Source organism: Solea solea, chromosome 1, assembly GCF_958295425.1.
Source record: "Solea solea chromosome 1, fSolSol10.1, whole genome shotgun sequence".
In the NCBI taxonomy this organism is placed as follows: Eukaryota; Metazoa; Chordata; class Actinopteri; order Pleuronectiformes; family Soleidae; genus Solea; species Solea solea.
The window spans coordinates 18,398,852-18,423,901 of NC_081134.1; the positions used below are offsets into that span (position 1 = coordinate 18,398,852).

Below are 25,050 nucleotides of genomic sequence, written 5' to 3' on the forward strand. Positions count from 1 at the left end.
ATATTTCACAATAAAAGCTTTGTTGAAAAATGGAATTAATGGATACAAGGAAGTGTATTTTCTTCCGTTTGGTATGTGAATGGCTCACATTTAAAAAAAAAAAAAGTGAGATAATGGTGACTAGACCTGCTCAAGTGAAGTTTGAAGACGTTTCACCTCCACCTAACTGGTCGGGAAATCCAGGTATTCAGCCTCTGAAGGCTGAAACCTGTCCAGAGAGTTGAACAATGCAGATTTACACCTTCTGAGGCTAAATACCTGGATTTTTCCATCAGTTGGTGACTAAGCACCTTCACAGATATAATGAATGCAGGTTTTTACTGGGTTCAGCTTCATCTACAGGCTTTACTTCATTTCTGGAACAATGCTGAAGCCCATTTTTAGCTGTTAGCATGTAAATTGCCATGAATGTTTCTAGCAAGACTTGAGTTCACTCAGTCTCAAAACTCCCTGGTAATTCAGTGTAAAAGAGGCTTTAGTGAAGTGGATTGTGAATGTAAATGTGTGTGTGCATGCTTTAGCGTTAGCTTATGCTGCTGTAAACTGCATGCTGGAGTTGTTCTGCACCACTTAGTATGCAGTTTGTGTGTGTGTGTGCGTTTGTGTGTGTTAGATCAGGCTGAAGTGAAATTATCTCCACAGGGACGTTGGACTGTTTCTGCATTGAGAATAAGATGCATCAAAGGGAAATGACTTCCACATTAAACAGGGTTTACGTGTGGCTCAAATTTCTCCCTAACTATCTAAACATTCTAATCAAAAAAATGTGCAAAACACGATTTTTAAAAGAAGCGGAATGCATCACAAGTAGCTCAACTTCAGTTCAGAGGGAAGTTTACTTGTGAGGGAAGCACTGGTGTAAGCAGTCACACGGTGACTGAGAAAATCTGTTTATTTAATTCCATGTATTTTTATTTCTTTTTCTCATTTATTCACCTTGTACCTGCATTTCTGCCTCTTTCTTTTTCTCCAGTGAGCATTTTAATTCAGGGTCACAGTAGGGAGGCAAGCTACAGACACACACACACACACATTCTCGTGTGCCATTCTAAGTGAGGACTTCCATCGACATAATGCATACCCTAGCCCCTTACCTCAACCATAACCATCACATTTAGTTCCCAGAACGTTCTCAGAACGTTACTTTGTCCCAACATTTATACGACCTTTAGAGAATGTTCTCTAAAGGTTCCCAGAAGGTTCCCCTGTCACAACCTTCATACAACCTTTAGAGCAGTCATGTCAAAGTCAAATACACGGGGGGCCAAAATAAAAAAAATGGTACAAGTGGAGGGCCGGGCTGGTTCAATGTTTATTAAAACTCGCAATTATTGCACATATTGAACCAATACCAATAACACAGCCTATATTGCACTTAACATTAATCATTAAATTAAATTAAGCAAAACATAAATAAAATCAGTTGCAATATTTTCTCAAGGCTCTTTCAGTAACAAATTGAAAACTTTTTTTTAACAGGTAAACAGCAAAATGTAATTTTCCTTCAAAGCTCAATGGCAAGATAAATGCAAAAATGAAACAGCATGCATTAAAAACAAATCAGTGTGCTGCTCTGATCCTCACCAATGTCTGTCTTTTATAATAAAATTAGAAAAGTAAGTGCAAACTTGAAAAAGTGCAAAACAGTTGCATTAATTTCTTAAGCAAGATTTGTCTTTCTGTGCGTCTGTGTGTTTCATTGATGTTTCATACTGCCTTCTTAAGTTATATTCTTTCATAACAGACACGCTGTCTCCACACACAAGACACACAGGCTTTCCTTTTACTTCGGTGAACATGTATTCTGTCTCCCACCTGTCTTGAAACCCCCTGTTTTCAGCGTCTACCTTCTACCTTGCCATTTTGGGGGAGAGGGAGATGAAAATTGACGGCGATGTTTAGTCCTCCACTGTGACTGTGCTGCTGGTCATGAAGAGAAGACGCGGGATCGCGCTCGCTTGCGGGCACTCGGTGCCGTGACGAGGCAATGCACTCGCAGTGCATCCGGGGATTTGTAGTATTATGGTGCTGCGGGCACATAATACTGCGGGCCAGTTTTAATAGTAATTAAATATCATCCCGCGGGCCAGAGACAACTCATTCACGGGCCGGATCCGGCCCGCAGGCCTTGACTCTGACATATGTGCTTTAGAGAATGTTCTCTAAAGTTTCCCAGAACATTCCCCTAACATTACTTTCCTACAACCTGCAGTCAAAAATACTCTCTAATACACTAAATACTAGCCCTAAACCAGTTCTCGTTAGGACCAGGTTTACATGAGGACTATACACACACACAAACAAACAAACTGTAGCCCCCTCTCTTTGTGTCTCTGTAGGGAGTTCGGCTGGAGGGATCCCGAGCTGCCAGAGGTGATCCAGATGTTGCAGCATCAGTTCCCGTCAGTCCAGTCCAATGCCGCTGCCTACCTCCAGCACCTCTGCTTTGGAGACAACAAGATCAAATCAGAGGTACAGAAAACACACACAGAGAGCCTGGTTTCTTTCCAAAACTCTGCATGAATTGTCTCTAACCTGCCCTGATACTTACAAAAGACACACAAATATGAAAAAAAAAAACATTTATTTCATTTATTTATTGGACTTTACCTAGAGTTAACAGTAAAAGTTCACTTTCTCCCATTTTTGTTTGGGTATGAAGATATTTATGTGCTGAGATTTAGAAAGATCTGTTAATTAAAGTACAAAGAGATTTATTTTAAAAGGATACATGTTTTTATCTTGTAGGGACACAGGAGCTGCTGGTCTGCTGTGTTTAAAACCCTTCCTTATTCTTTACCTAAGTGACACAAACATACTAAATTGTGTGTAGACTGGCAACTCCTGTGGTCATATGATCTAAAAAGGCAGATTTTATCCATGGAGTTCGGTCCCTGCTGACAGCCATGCTTTCACTGAGTGTGTGCCTGCCTCTCGTCTTAAGAAACACAACTGTCCCTTGAGTCAATTAGAATTGTGGAAATGCTTAAAATTCTGCTATTAAATAAGATTCAGATATGAATACATTAATAATTAAAATATGTATATAGTACATTGCAAATTGTAAGTTATCCTTTGCACATTTTAAAAACATCATATATTTTATGTATGTTATTTCTATTGCATTTATTTTGTCTGTTTTTATTGTGGTTTATTGTTTGGCTGTTGCCTTTTTCCACGTTTTTATGTCTTTTAATTTATTTTAGTTGTTTCAGATGTATCTATTTATTTATTATTCTGTACAGCACTTTGGTCCACTGTGGTTGTTTTAAAGTGCTTTACAAATAAAGTCGGATTGGATTGGATATTGGACAACATTCATTTCATAAATTGAAAAAACACTAATAAATTACCATCAGAAGTAATTTAGAAGATACATTTCTGTTCCTTTGTGATTTTAAATTAACTTTAAATGTGGCTGATTTTATAAACACATTCCTTACAAAGCTTATTACTTGAGTAGCTACTTTTAAAAATTAGAATTCTGAATCATGGTCCAGTTAAAGACTTTCACCCACAATGCATTGGCTGATCGTTGATTCACCTTTTGCGTCGGGCAACAAGGACACAACATGCAGGACATTCTGTCTCCTTCACTTAACTGTGTTTGTGGTTTGTATGAAGGGGACTCTGTCTGTCCTTCACTGTCTCTGTGTCGTATTAAATAAAGCAGAGATGGTGGAAAACACGCAGAGGGACTGAAAATCCCACATGAGCCTCTGTACTTTTTTTTGTTTATTTTAATCAAGAAATTCAAGCCCAGATATTTTCAGCTACTCGTTAACAGCCACATTGTATTATATTCCCTCCTCCGTCCTCTGTCCTCAGATCCGGCGGCAGGGCGGCATCCAGCTGCTGGTGGACCTGTTGGACCACCGGATGACCGACGTCCACCGCAGTGCCTGCGGAGCGCTGAGGAACCTGGTGTACGGCAAAGCCAACGACGACAACAAGATCGCCCTGAAGAACTGCGGAGGCATTCCCGCTCTGGTCCGACTGCTCCGGAAAACCACAGATGTGGAGATCAGAGAGCTGCTCACAGGTAAAAAAAAAAATAATGTTTTTGCAACTGAATAACTGGCGGCAGCTCTGGTGAATATCAGAAAGTAAGATCCCAATGTTTCCATTGAACTCGTTCAGTATTCTTTCCCAAAAAAGAAACAGTCCCTGTACATGATACAGCTTAGAACAGTAGTGAACACGCAGTGGGGGATTGGGTGCTTTGCTAAGGGGCACCCCCATTCCTTAACCCATCCTGGGGATTTGAACTGATGACCCTCCAATTTCTTTCCTCTTGTTATTCCTACTTGGAAAGTTTCCGCTCAATCAACAACAGTTTTCCACCAGCTGTCTTTGTTTGTCAGGATTATTTTCTATACATTGTTTCCTAAATTGACCCATCCGCTATTTGGCGAATCGTCACTTTCATTGGTTGGGTAAAAATGTGATCCAATGCCTTGCTCTGTGCTGTAAACCTGAATGTACACCTTACTTTAGAGGTAGATTAGTCGAGTCAATCTAAAGTCAAAATCTTTGGGGGTAGGTGATCACACAGGTATGTTCCCATTCAATTTTGTACAGATGTTTACAGATGTACAGATGTACAGATGTTTAGATCTCAGTGACATCTGAACAGATCAGGATGAATTTTGTTCATACATAAGATGGCTATTGCTAAAAGCAGCTAAAGTTTTGATGATGATGATAATGTAGAATGGAGAGACAGATTACATTTTTGACAGACCATTGTGAAGAGGAAGTTTTGTGCTGATTTGTTTTGAAAACTGCACTCGCTGCTCTGCAAATATAAGCGATGAATAGATAAATGTGCCAGAGCACCTGAAAGGAACTTTAATTTAATTCGCTTACACCTACACACAGAGACCCGGAGGTCCTTCTCATGTAAACACAAGAAGATTCAGTCTCCAAATACACAAACAGAACGTGCACCGCGCACGCTCTTCTCCTATTTACACACACAGTTGTTTACCTCTTGTCTGTTTCCCAGCCTTCATCAAGCGCTGTTGACTGAGCGTGTGTGGCGTCGGCTGCGCTGCACTCGCATCCACAGCAGATTTATATTCTCTGTCTGTAAGAACACATAAATATCATCTGTATCGTAAAAAAAAAAGGGACTCATTAGTTTGAGGTTCTAAACCCACTGAGATCTGGGTTGGAAACTCTCCGGCAAAGGAGTTAAAGGATTACCAGTGAAGCCGTATACCAATATTTTTTGACAGCTTTTACTGTTCACATCTTGACTGTTACGTTGTAATGGGCCGTTCGCACAAAATGGTCAGAGTAAATAGAACACCTCCAGAAGCAGAGAGGACTATCACTCTTTACTTATTTACATCCAGAATCCCTGGTGGGGTTTATTCATTCCAGGAACCAGATGAGAAAAATGGATTTTTCTCACCCACGCTCATGAAACCATCTCATCTGTAGACCTGTGCGAAGCATGGTCGCTTGACAAGTGGGGTTTTAATTTCCTCAACATCCATCTACAAATGCAAGGGCTGTCTGTCTGTCTGTTAATCACATAACTGTCCAACAGGTCACCTGAGAGGCTTCAAACTTGGCAGGTGACTAACTAAGGGCGTTTGGATAAGAAATGCAAGATATATTGAAAGAAATGTGACTGATATTTAACTGAAAGAGCCACTCTTGCACAGCAGCTTTGGTAGTCTTAGTGTTCGGGTCATACTTTCCATGTTCCGTGTCTGTGGAGACCTTTGTCTGTGCTTGTGGTCATACTAAACAAGGGTACACGTCAGTCTTCAAGTCCATGGTTACCGTCTTCTTCGTTGCCTCTTTTTTGACCACAGCAAGAGCACCCCACTAACTTGACTGGAAAGTATTGTGCTACCAGGAACCTGCTGCATACAGTCTCCATATGTGGATGTGCATGTATTTGTCCATAAAAGGGTCATGGACATGGGAGAAAAAGGACATTCATGTCATAAGCGGAACCTAGTGAACCTCTCCAGGCAGAGATAAAGACAGATGGGGTCTTTGCTCAACCTTAGTGTCACAGGAATCTCTCAATATCTCGACCGTCTTTAGGTCAAAGGTGATCCAGGTCTTTTGGGTTGGGGAGTCATCTGTTTATGCCGCCTTTCAGGAGATTAGTCCTGTGTCTCCATGACTGATAAGTACTTGGTGTGCAGTAGCATTGATATAATTATGGTTTGTCAAGTTTTGCTTCTGTGGTGAATCTGACTTGGCACTTAAAGTCGATGATGTGCTTTTTTTAAACTGTCTAAACAGTTCAGCCCAAATTGAGCAACTATAATTCTGCAATTTTCAATCTACTATCTTTATAGTCTTTTTGTCTTACGTACAGCTACCTCGAGTTGTCCAATGAACCTTGTGTTCTTTGAGCGATGGGTTGCACAGGTGTGAGCAGTTAGACGTCCTTGCGTAACCTCTCTGGTTATCAGATTCTTTATTGTTGACTGGTTGGTGGACACCATGTAGAGCTCGCGTTGTGTGCATGGTAACACAACTGTTGGGTACTCATGTACGTTCACAAACATTCACATCACAACGGACTCACAGATTCAGAAAGTATTAGCCCCTGAAATGATTTCCTGTTCTTGCAAACTGCAAACAAAACCCAACTGTCCCCGTGTCTCAAGGAAGCTGCCCTTGAGGCTTCATCCACCACTGGCGCTCTAAATTGTTAATTATTTACAGCAGCACTTCCACATCAGGGTGACATGAGATTCTGGTAAGGGACAAACGATTCCCGCGGTAATCGGAGACGCCCGTCAACACCCAACCGAACGCTGTCCCGGCACAGGAGTCAAGAGTCTTTATCGGGGGAGCGCGAAATAGAGAGGTGTCCTCACATTTCCCCGCACATGTTTAACCCACATGTGCTCTGTGCATTTACATATTATTCATACATGTGAAGTGAATATAAGGGGAAGGGTTTCGACTCCGCGGAGATGGAAATAAAAGGTTTTTGTATGCGGCTGGAGTCTTAAAGAAGATTACCATATAAATTAGAGCAGCAATTCAAGGCACGGAGCACAGAAATCCCTCCTGTCACAAATTAATCAGCTGAACGACCGACCGGACGCAGACACACTGTGACCCCCCCCCTCACTCTCTCTCATGGACCCAGAGGAAATAACCCTCTCTCTCCGTTTTTAGGCATCTCTCACTCGCTCCTGTCCCTCTGTGGTTAGGTTTTCATAATTGGTCTCCCCTTCTCCTCTTGTTGCTTTCTCTTTTCTGTCCTATTTGCCTTTCTCTGTCTCCCCCCTTTTTCATTCTTTCCCTTCATCTCTCTCTCTCTCTCCCTGGTGAGCATTTTGAATCAGGATCACAGTTGGGAGTCAACCTGCCTGCCTCGGTAGATACAACAGCACACAAACACACACCAAGATTTCTATTCTTCTCAGGACACAACAGACTAAACAAAGCATTACCCCCTAATCTTAACCACGATTCAAATCTTAACCAGTTACTCTGAAATTAGGACCAGGTTTTGGTCTCCATGAGGACGACTGGTCCTGACAAGGTCAGTGTTTATGACAGAATAACGTCCCAAAGAGGTGACATATACAAGAACACACCCACATTAATTCGCTCACACGTGCACTTTGCTTAAGGGCAGAAAAATAAATCACAAGCAAGGTTGTTGTTGTTGTTGTTGTTGTCCTTCAGTGTCCAGTGTCTTTGGTTTAATGATCAACCATGTCATGTACATCTGTAGATTCACTGACATGGGTGAATGACAACGTTTACATCATGTAGACATTCAAATAAGCCGCGTGGAATGGCTCGGTTTTGGTACAGTAAGGTATGTAGTGTTTTTGTGTTTCCATTAGAGAATAGAACCAAAATAACCAAGTGTTGCATTCTTCGGCACCCTTGTCTTGGTCAAGCTCCACCCATGACAGTCAGCTGACTGGGCAGAAAAAAAAATGTCACCCCCTTACGACCGGTGTTTCTTCGATGCCCGAAGTCTATTCTCATACAAAGCTTGACAAAAAGGAGATAGGTACTGTTCTCATTCGAAACGCAAGCCTTTCCAAAGCATACTGTACTATACTGTACCAAACTGAACCTCAAATTTCCCAGTTTAGCATTAAATAAAAACATAAAAATACTGGACAGAAAATAAGAGACACAACAAAGACAAGATGAAACAAAACCAGGCAGATCATGAAAGATCATTAAACACAAGAAAATAATGTGTGTGTGAGACACGTCTCTGTTTTGACTGTTTGTAATTTCGTTTTGCAACACATTTTAATCACATTCACTGTGAACACACACAGTTAAGTTAATTCTGGCTCCCGATTGGACAAGACAAACATTGTCATTGACTGCCTACAGTGAGTCCAAATATTTGCTGAACAACAGTGAATAAAAAAAACCCACACGTTTAGAAATTCTATTAAACTTTGTGATACATTTAATGGAAGCGTCAGTTTTTCCGAACACGAACAAACGATCGCTTATTTTCCTCACTTTGTTATAAGAAATAACGAAAGAGAAAAAACAACTGCCCTTTTGAAAAGTCTTAAATTTAGATTGGATCACTCAGAGAGAGCTGTCAAAACAGACACACACACACACACACACAAAATGAATACATTTATTCAAAGACGCGCGCTGCAATGTCGCAGTTCAGCACAGAAATGTGACATGGAAATGAAACTCTGTCGCAAATGAGAAACGGGGGAAATGGCTTCAGAGACAAAGAGCGATCGCCACCATATTCATTTCCCCTCCCTTCATCGAGCGGCGCATTCATAACCTCCTGCTGCCACTCATGATGTAAGGCTGAGGCAATTAACCTCCTTCATCTGTCATACACTCATGGCTCTGTGTGTGTGTGTGTGTTTGCTTTTCTCGCGTAAACACTGACCTTGTCAGGACCAGTAATCCTCAGGGAGACCAAACCTGGTTCTTATGAGGCAGAACCTCCCTTTTGAGGAAAGTTTAGGGCCAGAATTTGAATGGTAATCAAGTTAAGGTAAGGGTTAGTCATTTACTGGTTATGGTTATAAGGCTTTGTTTCGTCAATGCAGTGTCCTTTGTAGGGATGGGAATTGAATTTAATGATTCCGATTCCATTATCGATATTGGTTATCGATCCGTTTCCTTATTGATTCTCTTATCGATTCTCATTGGGTGAGGGCGCCATTTTGTACCATAAAAACTAAAAACACAGACTGCTCGGTGACATTTCTTTGTCCTTGCCTTGGTCATTTTTTTCTTCCCTGACTCTGTGAACGGAGTAGCTAGAGGTGCACGAGAGCAACTTGCTCTGACTCTGGCCATCATCATCATCATCATCATCATCTAAATTTGATGGACAATGACAATGGAGATTTTTCGTATAGTAAAAGTTTACTCACATTAACTAAGTAGACAGGGCTTGTCCTGCCCGGAGAGTTGAAAGTTACCTTCGGATTGCGTCCCGTTAGCTCCGCTGCTGCTTGACTCGTCGCTGCAAATTAATTAGACGCTGTGTGGCCAAATGTTTCTGCATTTTGGACGAAATGGAAACTTTACAAGTGTTGCAGGTGTCTTGTCTTCTTTTTGTGAGAAATATAACCACACTTTAGAGCGCTTCTGTTTCGGCGCCATGTTTGCTGCGTTCTGAACCAAAACAACGTGTGACGTCATGACGCATTTGAAACGAGCGGAACCGATAAGCGGAATCATTAAGCAGGCAACGGTTTAGAGGAATCGATTGACGGGAATTGATTGACCCTCGATTCCCGTCTCTAGTCCTGTGTTTGTATTTAGGTCTTTGTGAGGACATTTTGACCTTATGGGGACATTTTGTCTGGTCACCAAAACGTTAAAGTGCTTTTTTCCAGGATAAAGACATGGTTTTAGGGTTAAGGTCTTTGCACTAGAGCTGCAACTAAAGAATTATTTTCATAATCGATTAATCTGTCAATTATTCTCTCAATTAATCGAGAGATTAATCGATCATCGGTCATTGTTTGATCCATAAAATGTCAGAAAACGTTAAAAAGACATTGATCAGTGTTTGTCAAACCTGGAAATTATGACGTTCTCGAATGTCCCGTTTTGTCCAGAAACCAAAATGATTCCGTTTAAATGATTTCTTTGTCATATGGAGCAAAGAAATGAAGAAAATATTCACATTTAAGAAGCTAAAATAATCAGAAATCTTGTTTTAATAATGAAAAAACCTTCAAACCGATTAATCGATTATTAAAATAGTTGACAATTAATGTAGTAATCGAGTAATTGTTTCAGCTCTACTTTGCACACTGGATCCTTTGCGAATATACAGGACAAAAGTGTGGATAATTCGGAGTGCGATGCAAAGACACCAATAAATTATGAGGATGATGGGAGATTCCCTCATCTTTATAATTTATTGGTTTCTCCTCTTCATCACATATACTTTACACACAGGTATAGTGACATTAGATTGAGATGGAGCAAGAGATAAGGTGACACTCATTATTATTATTTTATTTATTTCATCTTTTGTTTAATTTTCTACGCACTCTGGTCAGAACTTCCTCAGCTTGACACCGATCACATACCCTGGTATAAACAGCAGAGGAAGCTCCCGTACCACCACAGTTTGAGAACCATGGCTTTTTACACCACTAGCGCTAGGGAATGTGTTATGTCTATGATGTGTCCTCACGAAGATATAAAACCATGTGCATGTGTGTAGCAGAAATTATTGTGAGAGGACACACACACAGTGTGTGTGTGTGTGTGTGTTTCAGGGCAAAGATAAAATCCCTCAGCCTCTCACCTCAGACGGATGATGTCATTTCTCTGCACAGCGAGAAGCCACACTGCCTAACAGCTGATTTTTTTTTTTTTTTTTCCCACTAATGAAAAACCATCTTTTTTTTTTTTTTGCAGCTGCAGCATGACATCATGTCTCTGGTTTAAAAAGAAGAAAAAAATCAATACGACTGGCACACAATAAACTCCTCCACGAGTGAAACTCTTACTATAAACTAATCCATTACGGTTAGGTCATTGTCAAATGAGGTCACACAATGCTGATTGAGCCCATCAGCTCCACACGCTGCACACAGGAAGTGGTTTAATTCATGTCGAGCCACGGCAACATAGAGCTCGTAAAAGCGAGACACTGCGAACGTGATTTTGAGTTTGAGCAGTTTGACAACATAAACTCTCCTTGTCTCCACCCGCCCATCCCTGCTCTGCTGCTGTATACACACAAACGCTCCCTGAATCAGGTCAGGTGATAGTTTCTGTTACATAAAGAAGAAACACAGGTCAGTTAGTTACCTACTGCAGCTTTAAAGCTGTGGTAAACAGAATCAGGAGCATTTATAGACAGATATTGAACAAACTACCCAAATATAGTTTTTAGCAAATTTACTAGACCACCACCCAAAGCCACAGCTGCCCTAAATTAACAGCACTGGTAATTATCTGAATCATATTTCATGTTTCTGCAACGGTTAATACACCAGAATGTAGAAGCTCTTTAACCAATAATTATATTTTTAATGACAAAATATAATTATTATTGTTATCCATGAATGTTAGTGCTAGTAAAGCACATTATTATTTAGTGATTATCAAATTATAGTTATTTCCTGAACAGAAAACCTAGTTTTAGTGGGTGAGTGTTGTGCTTTATTCTCGTAATATTATGACTTCATTCTCAAATGTATGGCCCTAATATTCTGTCCTATACATATATATATATTACCTACTGAACAATATCCTTAATCTGTGACAATACTGAAGTATTTTTCATATGACCAGTGCCTGAAACATGGCAGACTTTAAATAAAACAGCAGTTTACCAGCATGGAAATCAAGGTTATTTAGAATTATGACAAGCCATGCTACATGTTAAGATTATCAATAAATAAATTTAATATACCCAGCGTCCATGTTACGGTGTTTGTCCTACTGAACACAGGACATAAGGAGATGTTTACGTGCAACAGAAAATTAATGTCATGCTTTATTCTTGTAGTATTGTTTAATTCCTAAAAAGTATGGCACTCATATTCCATCTTAGATATTTGTAACAACCTGCTGAACTTAATTAGTGTCTGAATCATGAAAGACTTGAAATAAAACAGCAGTTTACCAGCATTCGCTGACTCCCAGACATGGAAATCAAGGTCATTTAGAATTATTACATGCCACGCTTAATGTTGAGGTTATCAAAAAATACACCTTGTTTGTCCTGCTGAACACGGGAGATAAGGAGACGAGACAGAGGGAAAACAGTTTTGCTGACATGACAGACTAATTATGAAGCCAGAGGCTACAGTCTTTTAAAAAAAACATCGCCCTGACCACAAACAGACACCACTGACTTTAACAGAGTCCAAGCGGCACACGGGGGGAAGACTGATCTGTCCATCGGGGGCTTAAACGCACACACACACACATACACGTACAGACACGAGAACAATTTCATACAAACTCACAAAGACAGATAACAGAAGCTGTAATTACACAGTCGCTGTTCGGCCAAGGGTGAACAACAGCGAGGACACATTATTACACACACACACACATATATCTAATGGTAGGTAGGGTGTTTTACCCTTAACTACAGCTGCAATTACAACAGAGGAAAGTAAGTGCAGATATGACACTCTCAGATGCACAAACATGTCATTACACGAGTACATGCATCAGGACGGAGACACTTGGAGACGAAGGTCAACGGGAATTATGACGTGTTTTATACAACTTCAAGGTTATCACTCTCTGTGTGTGTGTGTGTGTGTTTGCCTCCTACGTGTGTACCTTTTCTGGTCCTAAACACTGACCTTGTCAGGAGCGGTAGTCCTCGTGGAGACCAAAACCTGGTCCTAATGAGGCAGAACCGCATTTCTGAGGGCTAAGTTTATGGTGAAGGTTAAGGCTTTGTTTATAGGCTGTCTCAATGAATGGACGTCAGCGCAGTGTCCTGAGGAGAACAGCTGCACAAACCTGTGTGTGTGTGTGTGTGAGAGAGAGAGGAAGAGAGTAAAACCTCTCAAAAAATCAGTGCTTTCCAGCAAAAGGCAGTGATTTGCCTCTTATCCTCTCTGTCCTTTTCTTGAAAGGTTGAAACGACGTTGTCTATTACCCGGAGCCTATTTGTCTGTGTGTGTGTGTGCGTGCGTGCGTGCGTGCGTGCGTATGCGTGTGCGTGCGTGCGTGCAGGCAGTATTTCTGATACATATATTTAAATATATATACGAGAGGGAGTGGCTCAGTGGTTAAGACCCTACCTTGTGTACGAAAGCCATCATGGTCGCAAGTTCGATTCCACCCCTGGCTAATTGTACTTCCATTGTAAGTCGCTTTGGATAAAAGCGTCTGCTAAATGACATGTAATATATGTATACATATATATATATATATAGGCTGATTCTGTATAAACTAGTGATGCATTCTAATTGTGTTCTAGCGTACGTTCAGTGTTGAAATGCAAATATAACACAGTAGAAGCTTAGCTTTCCTTGCTGTCGAAGGGCCCGTCCAAAATAAAAACAGGTTTACGTGAGTATGCATACTTCTTTTGAAGGAGAGGCTTTCCATCCACATGGAAACAGTGCTTTAGAGGACCTGAAACGGTATATTTTGAAAACACCGGCCTCTTATTTCCATATAGACTGGATCGCTGAATTCAGTCAATATGAATCGCTGGCTTGATTTATTCTGTCTCCTTGTCTGTATATGTAATGTGTAACGTCTTCTTCTCTGTTTTTGTTGTACCGTTACAGTGCCACTCACAGTCCTGGCGTGTGTACTACAGCGTCTTGAGTCTAAAGTCTTAGAGAAATCCCCACTGCTGGGTCCTGAGTGGAGGTCCCAGCAGTGGGATCTTATGCAGGTCCTTCATGGTTTCAGTAACATGAGGCCGCCATGGAAACCACAGACAAACTGTTTCATGTGAATAAAATCCTCAAAAACATTCAGGGATTCTTCTGAATGTGAAAAACGCTTTTTATTCTCTGTTGAATTTATTGTTGAGCTACACCTCCTGATAGCATCATGTCACACTATTTAACACAGCTCCAGTTTACTCAGCCTCACACTGAAAACCGAAACACTGAGCAGGTTTGTCAGGGTAGAAAATGCAGCCGAGCAGAGGAATCTCAGGTGAACGTCAGTCGTGGGCCTCTCTGAGCCGCCGTACGTCACGGTTGTCATGGCGTTCTGTCCCAGCATCACTGTGGAGCAGCATAACTCTCCAGAGGCAAAATGGCTTCCTGTCGTAAAGAGATGCTTCGTCGGCTCCTCTGAGATGAAAATCAGACACAAAATAAGTCTTAAAGTCTGAGTGTCTTTGTTGTTGATGCTGTGACTGATGATGATGTGGGAAAACACAGAGGGATGTTCTCCTAATTAACTTTGTTGCACCTTTGTTATTCATTATTTACAGCAGCACTATCGACCTGCAGGAATAAATTAAAGGTTATGTTTGAAAAATATACAACATTTGGCATTTGTGTCACTCCTGTGTGAGACACTGGCCTTCTAATTAATACCTGTGTGTGTGTGTGTGCAACTGTGTCTCCCCTGTCTTCAGTTTATTTTATCATCATGACGTTGCCGGGTTTGGTGTTGTTATGATTGTGGACGCTCGTTTGTGAATGCAGAAGAGAAAGGATAGACTTTATCGTCCCAGTGGGAAATTTTGCCGAGGACTTTACAGTGTCGGCAGTATAAAAACTGAACATTCAGACACACTAAAAGATAACAATAAAGCAGGAAATACATATATATCATTTGCATGCGCACATCTGCACAAGTGCTAGGCGCAGCAATAAAAAAAAGGGGGGGGGGACGGGGTGACATGGAAAAGGCGGTGTCATCGTGTGGAGAAGCAGTTGCAGGTTTGCAACTAAACAGCATAAAAGACTGATGTGTTAAATTATTAATAATCATATATTACAAAGAATAAGGGGTTTGTAGTACTGCAGTATACCAGGGTTTGGTTTGTGTACTCGTGGAAACAACACAGAGGCTGCACACGAGGAAAAGATGACACATAACTGCAGTTGTCAGCCAAAAAAAAACAGCCTGCGACGAGGAATTCTGCTCTCAATGAAAACATGGCGATGATGGAAAAGTGATTTTTAGTAACTTAACAATATAATTGCTGCTTTAAATCATCATTAGACACCTTTTTTCTGACGGCTCACTCTCCCGCACCAAAGTCCATAGAGAAAATCCTAATTTTTAGCTCACAGTAATGCAGGAGTTGCTCGTTTACTGCTGCCTCGTTCGCTGAGTTTGTGTCACCCAGGTTGACGTGAATAAAGAATTTCAAACACCAGAGTCACATAATAACACATTTGAATTGACTGACAGAGGCAACAGAGCTGCACACAACCCCAACTGCTGTGTTGTAAAATTGTCAGTTTTCTCTGTGGGCTTTGGTGTGGGAGAGTGAGTGGTTTTACAAAGCCACACAAACATCTACCAAAGTCATTTTCTAATGGTTTGTTTGTAACATTCAACATAAAAGTGACATGACATATCATTAAACTCCTCCAGGAAGTCTGTTGCTTGGTTTTTCACTTCCTGTCCTCACACTGTCCTCACACTGTCCCCTGCAGGTGTCTTGTGGAACCTGTCGTCGTGCGACGCCCTGAAGATGCCCATCATCCAGGATGCTCTGGCCGTGTTGACCAACGCTGTCATCATCCCTCACTCGGGCTGGGACACGTCCCCGCACACGCAGGAGGACCGCAAACTGCAACTGCACTCGTCCCAGGTCCTTCGCAACGCCACAGGTTGTCTGCGGTGAGTGTCTTTGGTTTTTTATTTTTGTTTGTTTGTTTGTACAAAAACACGCTGGCTCAGTAAATATTAACCTCCTCACCCGGATGTTTCATAGGATTTTTACCCCAGAACTTACAGTAGAGACGGTAAAGCATATATTTTGCATATTCCAGCTTATTTTTTTGTGTCTAAGGAACAAACTAATTAGTTATTTATTTTTGGATTTTTGATTTACAGTGACAGGAAATAACATCCAACCGTTGCAGCAGCTCCATGTTTTATCCCTGTGGCTGACAGATTTTCCACAGCTTGTTAAACTTGACAAACTGCACCTAATTATTAGATTATTTCATCATTTTCAATGTGCTAATGATTCCTCTCTGTCAAACATTTGAGCCTGACAAGGACAAAAAAGACAAATCTTACCGACAGAATAATGAAAACTGTAGGTATAACGTTTACTTTTGCTCGTCTTTCCCTAATTATTAGATTTATCTCGCTTCTGTCGTCAGAGCTGTGGTATACGATGAACACGGAGAACAAATACATTTGCTTTAATGATGCCGCTTCAATGGATTCCTATTTTTTTTGACATTTGGAAAGTGGATGTTTGACATTTGGAAACATTTTATCTTACAGACGGGGCATAAGGTGCAGCTCACGTTGAGCGACTCTGCTGTCCTCGCTATTGGGTTCATATCAAATATGTACTGTGTTGTATTTACATGTCAACACTAAATTTGAACTACAACGCGATAAGTAAGTGTCACCAAGGTGATTATAGTTAATGAAAACTATAATTGAAAAAACATTTTTGTTAAGTGAAATAAAAATAACTTCAAATAACTCTTTATAAAACAAACTAAAATTGTGTATTGAGTGTATTTATTTTTTATTTATTACGAACTTTTTGAATCTTGCACCTGGCAAATTCTCCATATTACAAAATGTTTTAATTAAAACCAATAAAAGAACTCATTTTAAAACAAGTTCAAAGTAAATAAAAACTAAAACTAATGAAAAATCCCAAACTATTATCACCCTGCGTGTCACTAGTCCGTTCAGAATCAGCCGTTTATAGTGGACCTTGGATCGTCTCAGTGCTGTGTGGATTGTTGTGTGTGTCCTCACCTGCTCTCAGAAAAAAGTACACAAAACAGGCAGTAGACAAAAATTGTCCCCCTCTAGTTCCTGTACACGTATGAAAATGTTGTGATGTGTGTCTCTGGTATTGTGTGTGTTGCAGCCCCCTAAACTCGACAGGCTAATTCATCTTTCTCACGCCTCGTTAGGGAATGCTGGGAGTCTGATTAAAGATTGAATATTTCATGGCGGGTTTGGTTTACCACCAGCCACCTGCTCTCGCTCTCTCTCTCTCTCTCTCTGCTTTGTCTCTTTCATTTTTTCCATCTTTTCTCTCTCAATCACATTATCCCTCCTTTTTCCCTTCCCTTCGTCTGCCTCGTTCTGTCGCTGCCTCACTTTCTCTGCCCTTCTCTCACACACACACACACACACACAAAGTTGTTTTTATACCTTAGCGAGGACACACCATAGACATAATGCATTCCCTAACCCCTTACCTTAACCTTAACCATCACAACTAAGTGCCTGCATAAAAAGTGTAAGAAACCACTGGTAACATATTTACGTCGCAAAGAAAAGTGTGTAGGTTTTTCTACGACTTTGAGTCTTTATTGATGCGTGTGTGTGTGTGTGTGTGTAACAGGAATGTGAGCTCGGCAGGAGAAGAGGCTCGCAGGAGGATGAGGGAGTGTGAAGGCCTGACAGACGCTCTGCTCTATGTTATCCAGACGGCTCTGGGGAGCAGTGAGATCGACAGCAAGGTAACTCGCACGCAAACACCTGCAATGTAGCCTCCACTCTGTGTGTGTGTGTGTGTGTGTGTGTGTGTGTGTGTGTGTGTGTGTGTGTGCGTGCGTGTGTGTGTGTGTGTGTGAGACTGTCCTGTTGCATGAGGATTACAGTGTAAAGACATACTGTCTATGATTTACATACATTTGCATGAGTTATCTCTGTCTCAGCAGCCTGTGTTGGTAAACTGCAGGTGTGTCCTCATTTGTACAAGTTGTTTTCCTGTGGTTTGTTTGTTTGTAAATGACCGCAGAAACGTGCAGGCCACACAGTCACACTGTAAAAAAAAAAAAAGCCTTGTTTAGCTGTTTTAATTTTTACGTAAACAGCATCGTCTTTATTATGTTTTAAATTTTGACTCCAATTTTCTACAAAGGAAATATCAGTAAATATCTTGAAACAATCAACTACAGTTTTACAACATATGATGAGTTAAGCTATTAATATATATTGAATATATTAAAAAATTAACTGTCCAGTAGGGGGGGAATCGATGCAGTGAAATACTGCGATATTATATAGCTTTTGATTTTGATGTTACAAATAAAAATTCATAAAAATTTCAGTCCACACTCACACGAGCTGATGTATGATTTTGCAAACTACTCAGTATTTTGCAATATCGTGATAATATCACATCGTGGTGTCCCTGGCGACTCCCACCCTGACTGTCCAGTATGTGAGAATTAGTGATATCTAATGGTGAGACTACAGAGTGCAACAACTGAAGGACTCGTCCACTCAACCCTCCTTTACATCAGTGAACTATGGTGGCCCTGTTGTTAGCATCCAGGAAGGATGTGAGTGCTCACAGTTCTCTTAACCCTTACACTCTCTTTCTCTCTGCTGTTCCCTTTTCGGTTTATGCATGGGGTTTACTGTGAAACAATATTGACAAAAATGCTGAACTTGCTCCAAGTTTCCGAATAAAAGAATTGGGCGTTCCTGTTGAAGGAAGAAACGCCTGGGGAAACGCCTGGGAAAGTTTCCGACACCAAATATAACTGCACCATTAGGTACATTTAGTATTAAAAAAAGCTCATTCTAAGGCTACAAAATCAAAAGTCATACACTTATACTACAACTATACTTAAGGGTTGTGTAATCAATGTCTTTCTAAGTGTTGCACACTGGACCTTTAGGAGGTAAGAGATGAAATATTAACACTATGTAAAAATCACATGCTTTTCACACTTTTTACAGTGTACCGTATATATTACTCAACCCAGATGGGCAGTGACACAGAAACATCACTAGAGAGAGAGAGAGAGAGTGTGCGTTTGTGTGTGTGTGTGTTTTAATGTGAGAATTCATATGAATTCATTTGTGTGCTTTTGTTTTCACTGATGTGTTGCTGTGTTGAGAGGAGGCTCCTCATAAGCACAAAAGACGTTTTACATCTGAAAGTTTGTACATTTGAAAAAAATCTCAAATCTCAAGGCCCTTGAAAGTTTTTGAAAATTGCCCTAAAGACACATCGGTTATTGAAAGTGCTTAAATGTTGTGCAAAAAAGACAGTTAAGTTAAGTTGATATTTAGGTAAATGTCGACGCCACCTACTGTTCCATGTCCTGCATTGCTTCATATATGTAGACTCAACACACGAGCAGTGTTGTGGACACACTCTCCACTGTTGACATGGAATTCTAAGCAAGAGAGTGACGTGATGGGTGAAGGGGCTCTTACAAGTTGCCCTCCCATCTAAAGCTGTGTCAGCACATGCGGTCCTTAAATTTGAGGAAATTTGTCCTGGAAAGTGCTCGCGAAGTCATTGAATTTGATGTCAACTAAGGTGTTGAAACCCTGGTGCTACTACGTGCTGTATTGCTATCACTAGTTTGGTCTGTCCTTTGGTCTTCTCACCTTACCTATCTTTTTCTTCTTTCCTTCTCCTCCCTCAGACCGTAGAGAACTGCGTGTGCATCCTGAGGAACTTGTCGTACCGTCTGGCTGCAGAGACATCGCACAGCCAGCAGGGGGGGTCGGAGGAGCTGGATGGTCTGTTGTGTGACACTGGTGGGAAGGACGGCGAGAGTTCCGGATGCTGGGGCAAGAAGAAGAAGAAAAAGAAAGGACATGACCAGGTGAGGATCTATCTGCTCCAAACTTCAGAGTAGTAGTAGTTAGAGCGCCACTGTGCTACAAAATAGACACAGGAAGTGTTACAAAACGTGCTTGGATCCAGTCTCTTGCGTTTTGCAAAGTGCAAGTAATAAGATGTTTCTCATTCGGGCAGTGTGCTGTACTCACAGCGGTGTGCTGCCTGCAAATCCGACACTCGTGGGAATGCAAGAACCTGTTTGATGTTGCTCTCAGCACTAGTTTTGAAACAGACTTTAATTTTCTAGTTCCAATTTATATTGTCCAAATGTCTCCAGTTCACCATCACGTCACACATTTTGTAGTTTGATGACAAGCACCTACCACCCAGATTATTTCAATTCACATCCTTGACTCACAATGTCAAGACAGGCTTGATCATCCACACGGCAACATCACAGGATTATGGCTTTTACCTGTGGATTAAATTTTTCATTTTCTGTGCTCAGACTCAAAGGCACCAAACTGAATTTCCCTCTGCATTTCCTGGGTTTGTCCTCCTGTTGCCAAAAAGCCAGAGTTTCATCCTGCCTGCAGCAGATAAAATGAGCTCTCTTTTAGTTGAAGAATTGGCAGAAACCAAACCACTTCCTTGGAGTAGGCTCTAACCTCTTGTCATGCTAATGAGCAATCAGCGTCACATTCTGGTTGAGTGGAAGAAGTCTTTTACAACTTCTACCAAAGCTGTGGGGATTTAAAACCCCAGCCCTTCCGGTAGATCAGGGTGAATTGCTCATTAGCCCTGCAGGCTTTTTTACCTCTCTCTCCTTCTCCAACAAAGACTGGATATTTAAACGAATAATGATAGTGATGAACCAGGCCTTTACTTCCCATTTGTTTGAGTAAAGCCAAAACGAACTGCGTGTACCCAGGTAAAACCAGAGGGATAAGAGGTCTTACCACTAACCCCTGGATCAGAAAATAAAGGGCCGAATCATAACCTCTCCTGTGGTGATAATACATAACCCTCCCCATCTATCCATCACCAACTCCTCTCCACCTTCTATCTGTCTCCACTCCAGTGCAGCTGTGGGTGATTAACATGAAGTAGCGATTTGGGAGCTTGTTGGAGAGAGCAAAACTCAACTGTGGAGTAATTAGAGGAGAGGAGAGGAGAGGAGAGGAGAGGAGAGGAGAGGAGAGGAGAGGAGAGGAGAGGAGAGGAGAGGAGAGGAGAGGAGAGGAGAGGAGAGGAGAGAGGAGAGGAGTTATAAAGGTAGAGTGAGGTAAAGTTGCAGTGAAAAGAAAGTACAAAAGGCTGAGAGAAGATAGAGTAGGCCTTTTTCCGACCTGGTAGTACCATCTGTCCTGACCGATCTACAACCCATATGCATTGTTGTATATATAATCTATATATCAATGTTTCTGATCACACCTGGCATTTTAATGCGTCCTATAGGCGTCTCCTGTGTGTGAACAAATCCAAAGGTACCCCAAAGAAAGGGTGCCAAAGAATGGAATGGTAGGGACTGGTTATTTTGGTACTATTCCTAATGGAAACGCCAAACAATTAAGAAACCAAACTGTTCTACTCTGGGAAACGCGGCTTAATGAGTCCAACGTCAGTGTGTTTGAGTTTATGTTTGACTGCTATGAAGGTGTATTTTTATGCATAATGAATAGAATAGAATTTTTATTTGCACACACATTATTATTATTTGCAACCCTCTACCTACAAGCCCAAATTCCTTCCACTTGGCCAACAGTGCAGGTGTGGTGACATTCTGCAGTACTGTGTGGACAGAAGAAAAAGAGATATAAGTGCAATGTAAATGACAAAAAATGATTTAATGTCTCAGCCTGAGAAGTAACTAAAGGTTACTTTGTTTTCATTAAAAAAAACGACTCATCAGTGCAGTGCAGTCCATCACTGGGAGCATTGATTTTGCGTGAATTATTATATTCCAGATTCACTGTGTTCAAGAGCCAACAATTTGACTATTGTTATTTATGTGCAGTATGTGTTTGTGTTTTCCAAATGTATCATCAGCGCAGACGCAAAATGTCAGATTTAAATTACAGAGGAGATAGAAGAACAACGCGCACAAACCGATGAATGTCAGCTTATTTATACACTGCTTATGAATAGTAAATCTTCTGTCCCTCCCTCCCCTGTTCCTGCCTGGGGGGAACTGAGCTGGCATCCGCCCCACTATCAACCCTGTCCTCACACAGAATTCAAAGTGCCTTTCTCTCTTGAATTATGTCTCGTCTTCCACAGTGGGACGGTGTCGGCCCATTTCCAGATTTGGCGGAGCCCCCGAAAGGCATCCAGATGTTATGGCATCCCACTATTGTCAAGCCCTACCTCACACTGCTGTCTGAGTGCTCCAACCCAGACACCCTGGAGGGAGCAGCTGGGGCCCTGCAGAACTTGGCTGCTGGCAGCTGGAAGGTATCAGTGCTGTGGCTGAAGCTTTGTGATAGTAAAGGGCATCTGTAGAATTGTATTTAAATTCCAGTGGTTTCCAGACGGCATTTTGAAGGTGCAATATTTTGTGCTGTGCGATAGCGCACCTCACCCACTGGGCCGGATAAACACACAGACTATCTGCAACAAGTAAGCCGTCTCCATGACAACTGAACAACTCCATTTGCTGAGAAAGTCTGAGAGTTTGAGAAATAAGAAGTAATGACTGGACCGTATGTGGAGACTATAGAATAAATCATTACATGTCAAGAGGCTTTACCCTTATTTGACTGCCAGTAGCAGATCAAACATTTTCTCTTAATTTTGTAATTATATCGTCAGCTCCCTGATGGATTAGCATCAAACTTTAAATGGACTTTAAAATTGCCCAGATGACTCATTCATTTTTCTCCACTGGCATTTTAAAATATCCTTGTACAAAGTGTTTTAAGTCTGGAACCATATTGACCAGCTACAGGATGAATCATGAGCATGTATCATGGGATTCAGAGCAAGGAAATATTGGAAAATATTACAAAAACGAAAAAGGTATAAGACTGTACATGTCCTAACCGTAGTTTGTGTCTTTGATGTAGTGTGTTCTGCATGCTATTACATTGCTATTACACCTGAGGACCGTGGGTAGTGTCATACATTTTCTTAAAACAAAGTTGTTGGCATTGTTTTACAATCTAGTAGCTTGTGGTGAGTCAACCTTGGATGGTTACAATGCTGTGATAAACAAAACTGAATTGGATTATTACTCCTGCAACAACGCTGCTACACTCACTCTTTTTTGTGTGACACATTTAGCACACACAGTCTTTCATGGGAAATAACATGAGTAATGTGAATAATGCGTTAAAGACAAAACTCTAATGTCTCTGTCCACCGCCAACTCCCTCACCCCTCACCCCTTACCCCTCACCCCCACCCTCCCACCCCTCCACCAGTGGTCAGTGTATATCCGGGCTGCAGTGCGTAAGGAGAAAGGCTTACCCATCCTGGTGGAGTTGCTGAGGATAGACAATGATCGGGTGGTGTGTGCCGTGGCCACCGCACTCAGAAACATGGCTCTGGACATCAGGAACAAGGAACTCATCGGTGAGTAGTTCATTCAAAACAAACAAACAAGTTTAGAGGTACCTTCCCTTCCATGTTCACACTTGGAAAGTATGGTAGCAGCAAGCAGCACAGTGCAACTCGCCCTGCTGCGGTTTGGAATGGTACACCCTGACCCGGGTGACTGTGTCACATGGTTACAGCTGCGTCACATGTGTAAATCGCATAATGTCATAACAGTGCAACACGGTGTATCCCACCAATAAATTCCACGCAGAAGATTGAACTCAACACAGTAAACAAAGGATAACAATGGAGGGCATCCAAAATGTCGTGGTCTTTCTTTTTGGCATGTGGCTGTTTATCACAAAAACAAGACATGCTTTGTTTGAGAGAAGGCTGTGGCGTGTTTTGTGCTGTTCCCTGCTGTCATATACAAGTGATGATTCCCTTTTTGAGCACTCAATGGATGGCAGTTTATCTAACGCCACCTTTTAGGAGCTGGACCACTGTGCTTGCTTGGTATACCAATGGAAGGGTGCCAAAAGCTGGGATGGTACAGATCTGGTACACCTTCTCAATTTCTTATCATGGAAACGCAAATAACATACAGAGATGAGGCTTTAGATCAGACTCAGCATGGAAAAGAGGCGATGGGGTGGAGGTAGGTCGTTAAAGTGAAATGAATTGCTGTGAAGCAGAAAGAGTAGGAAGGCTGGGGCAGCTTAAATAAGGTGCTCACTGAGTTTGCTTATTGAATGCAGAGAAGGGGATAAGATGAGCTGTCAGCTAATGTTGGATGGCATAGAACGTGCCTGAACTAACATTATGCTCAAATTGAGTAGTTACACAGACGGACGCACTGGGTTTCTTTGAGTTATTGCTGATTTTCCAAAGCAAGTCAACTTATTCAAGAACATTTTTGATATTTCCTTGGTTCTACTGACCCTCATCTGCTGTATTCCGCCTTAAATAAAAGTAATGGCAGTGGAAAGAAAATTCACTTGCTTGAATGCACAGTATGGTGCTTGTCAAATTGGACTCCCTTTTTTTGTCAAGATGTAATTTGTGGGGTTTTGCCATTATAAGCGGCTCACCGGTGGTGGGTTTAGTAATAAAAGAAAAGGGATAAGTCGCTTCATAACAGGCTGTCTGTATGCAGATATAGTGTTAGTCTTAAATAGTACCGTTGCTCTGACTGATATGGTGCTGTATACTTGATTTTGCTTTGGGAGACAAGTGATATTTTGTGCTTTTCTGTTGGTCCCCATAGCAACAACCTAATGCCTCCTTCCACTTTCTCCATCTGATGCTTGAGGCTTTGAGCTGAGTGCTTTGAGCACTGCATGTGTGTTACTGTGTCTATATGCGCAGCCTGTCGGTGAATGTGGCCAGTCATGTGCATGTACTGTTTGTAGGTTGCACTGTCACTCGTAGAGTGTTGCTCTGCCACAGGACATGTATGTGCTGCACATTTTGACAGGACACGATGTCCTGGCCTCACTTCTGTTGTATGAACATGATGACATTGTATGAGAGACAAATCCTTCAAGCTTTCAGCAGTAGACACCATACTGCCTGCACAGACAGCACCACTGTGAGTCTACAGTGGCTTCAGTGCTGCAATGAAACTAATATGATGGAGAGTTCCAGTTTTAGTGCTTATGCGTTTGTAATAATGTGAATATTGCCAATATTGTGAGTATATGACAGTTGCTGAATTAAGTTGTTTACACGCTTCCATTCTATTTGATAACTTACTGTAATAAGCAAGTTGTGAATTGCTTTGTTTGTCTGGAGAGAATTGTAGGGTTATTTTATTGCTGAAACAAAGATTATTTTGCACATTATTTCTC

General features: G+C 41.4%; 1 protein-coding gene across 7 annotated transcripts in view; it reads left to right on the forward strand.

Annotated features, from left to right (window-relative positions):
* The window catches only part of ctnnd2b (catenin (cadherin-associated protein), delta 2b), a 135,503-nt gene that overhangs the window by 92,952 nt on the left and 17,501 nt on the right, over positions 1 to 25,050 (forward strand). For all 7 annotated transcript variants that reach the window (XM_058627597.1, XM_058627605.1, XM_058627589.1 and 4 more), the window contains 7 exons: positions 2,340 to 2,472; positions 3,829 to 4,042; positions 15,582 to 15,768; positions 17,477 to 17,594; positions 19,524 to 19,706; positions 21,944 to 22,117; positions 23,086 to 23,236. In XM_058627597.1, the coding sequence (XP_058483580.1) occupies positions 2,340 to 2,472; positions 3,829 to 4,042; positions 15,582 to 15,768; positions 17,477 to 17,594; positions 19,524 to 19,706; positions 21,944 to 22,117; positions 23,086 to 23,236 (1,160 nt within the window). The remainder of the gene's footprint in view (positions 1 to 2,339; positions 2,473 to 3,828; positions 4,043 to 15,581; positions 15,769 to 17,476; positions 17,595 to 19,523; positions 19,707 to 21,943; positions 22,118 to 23,085; positions 23,237 to 25,050) is intronic.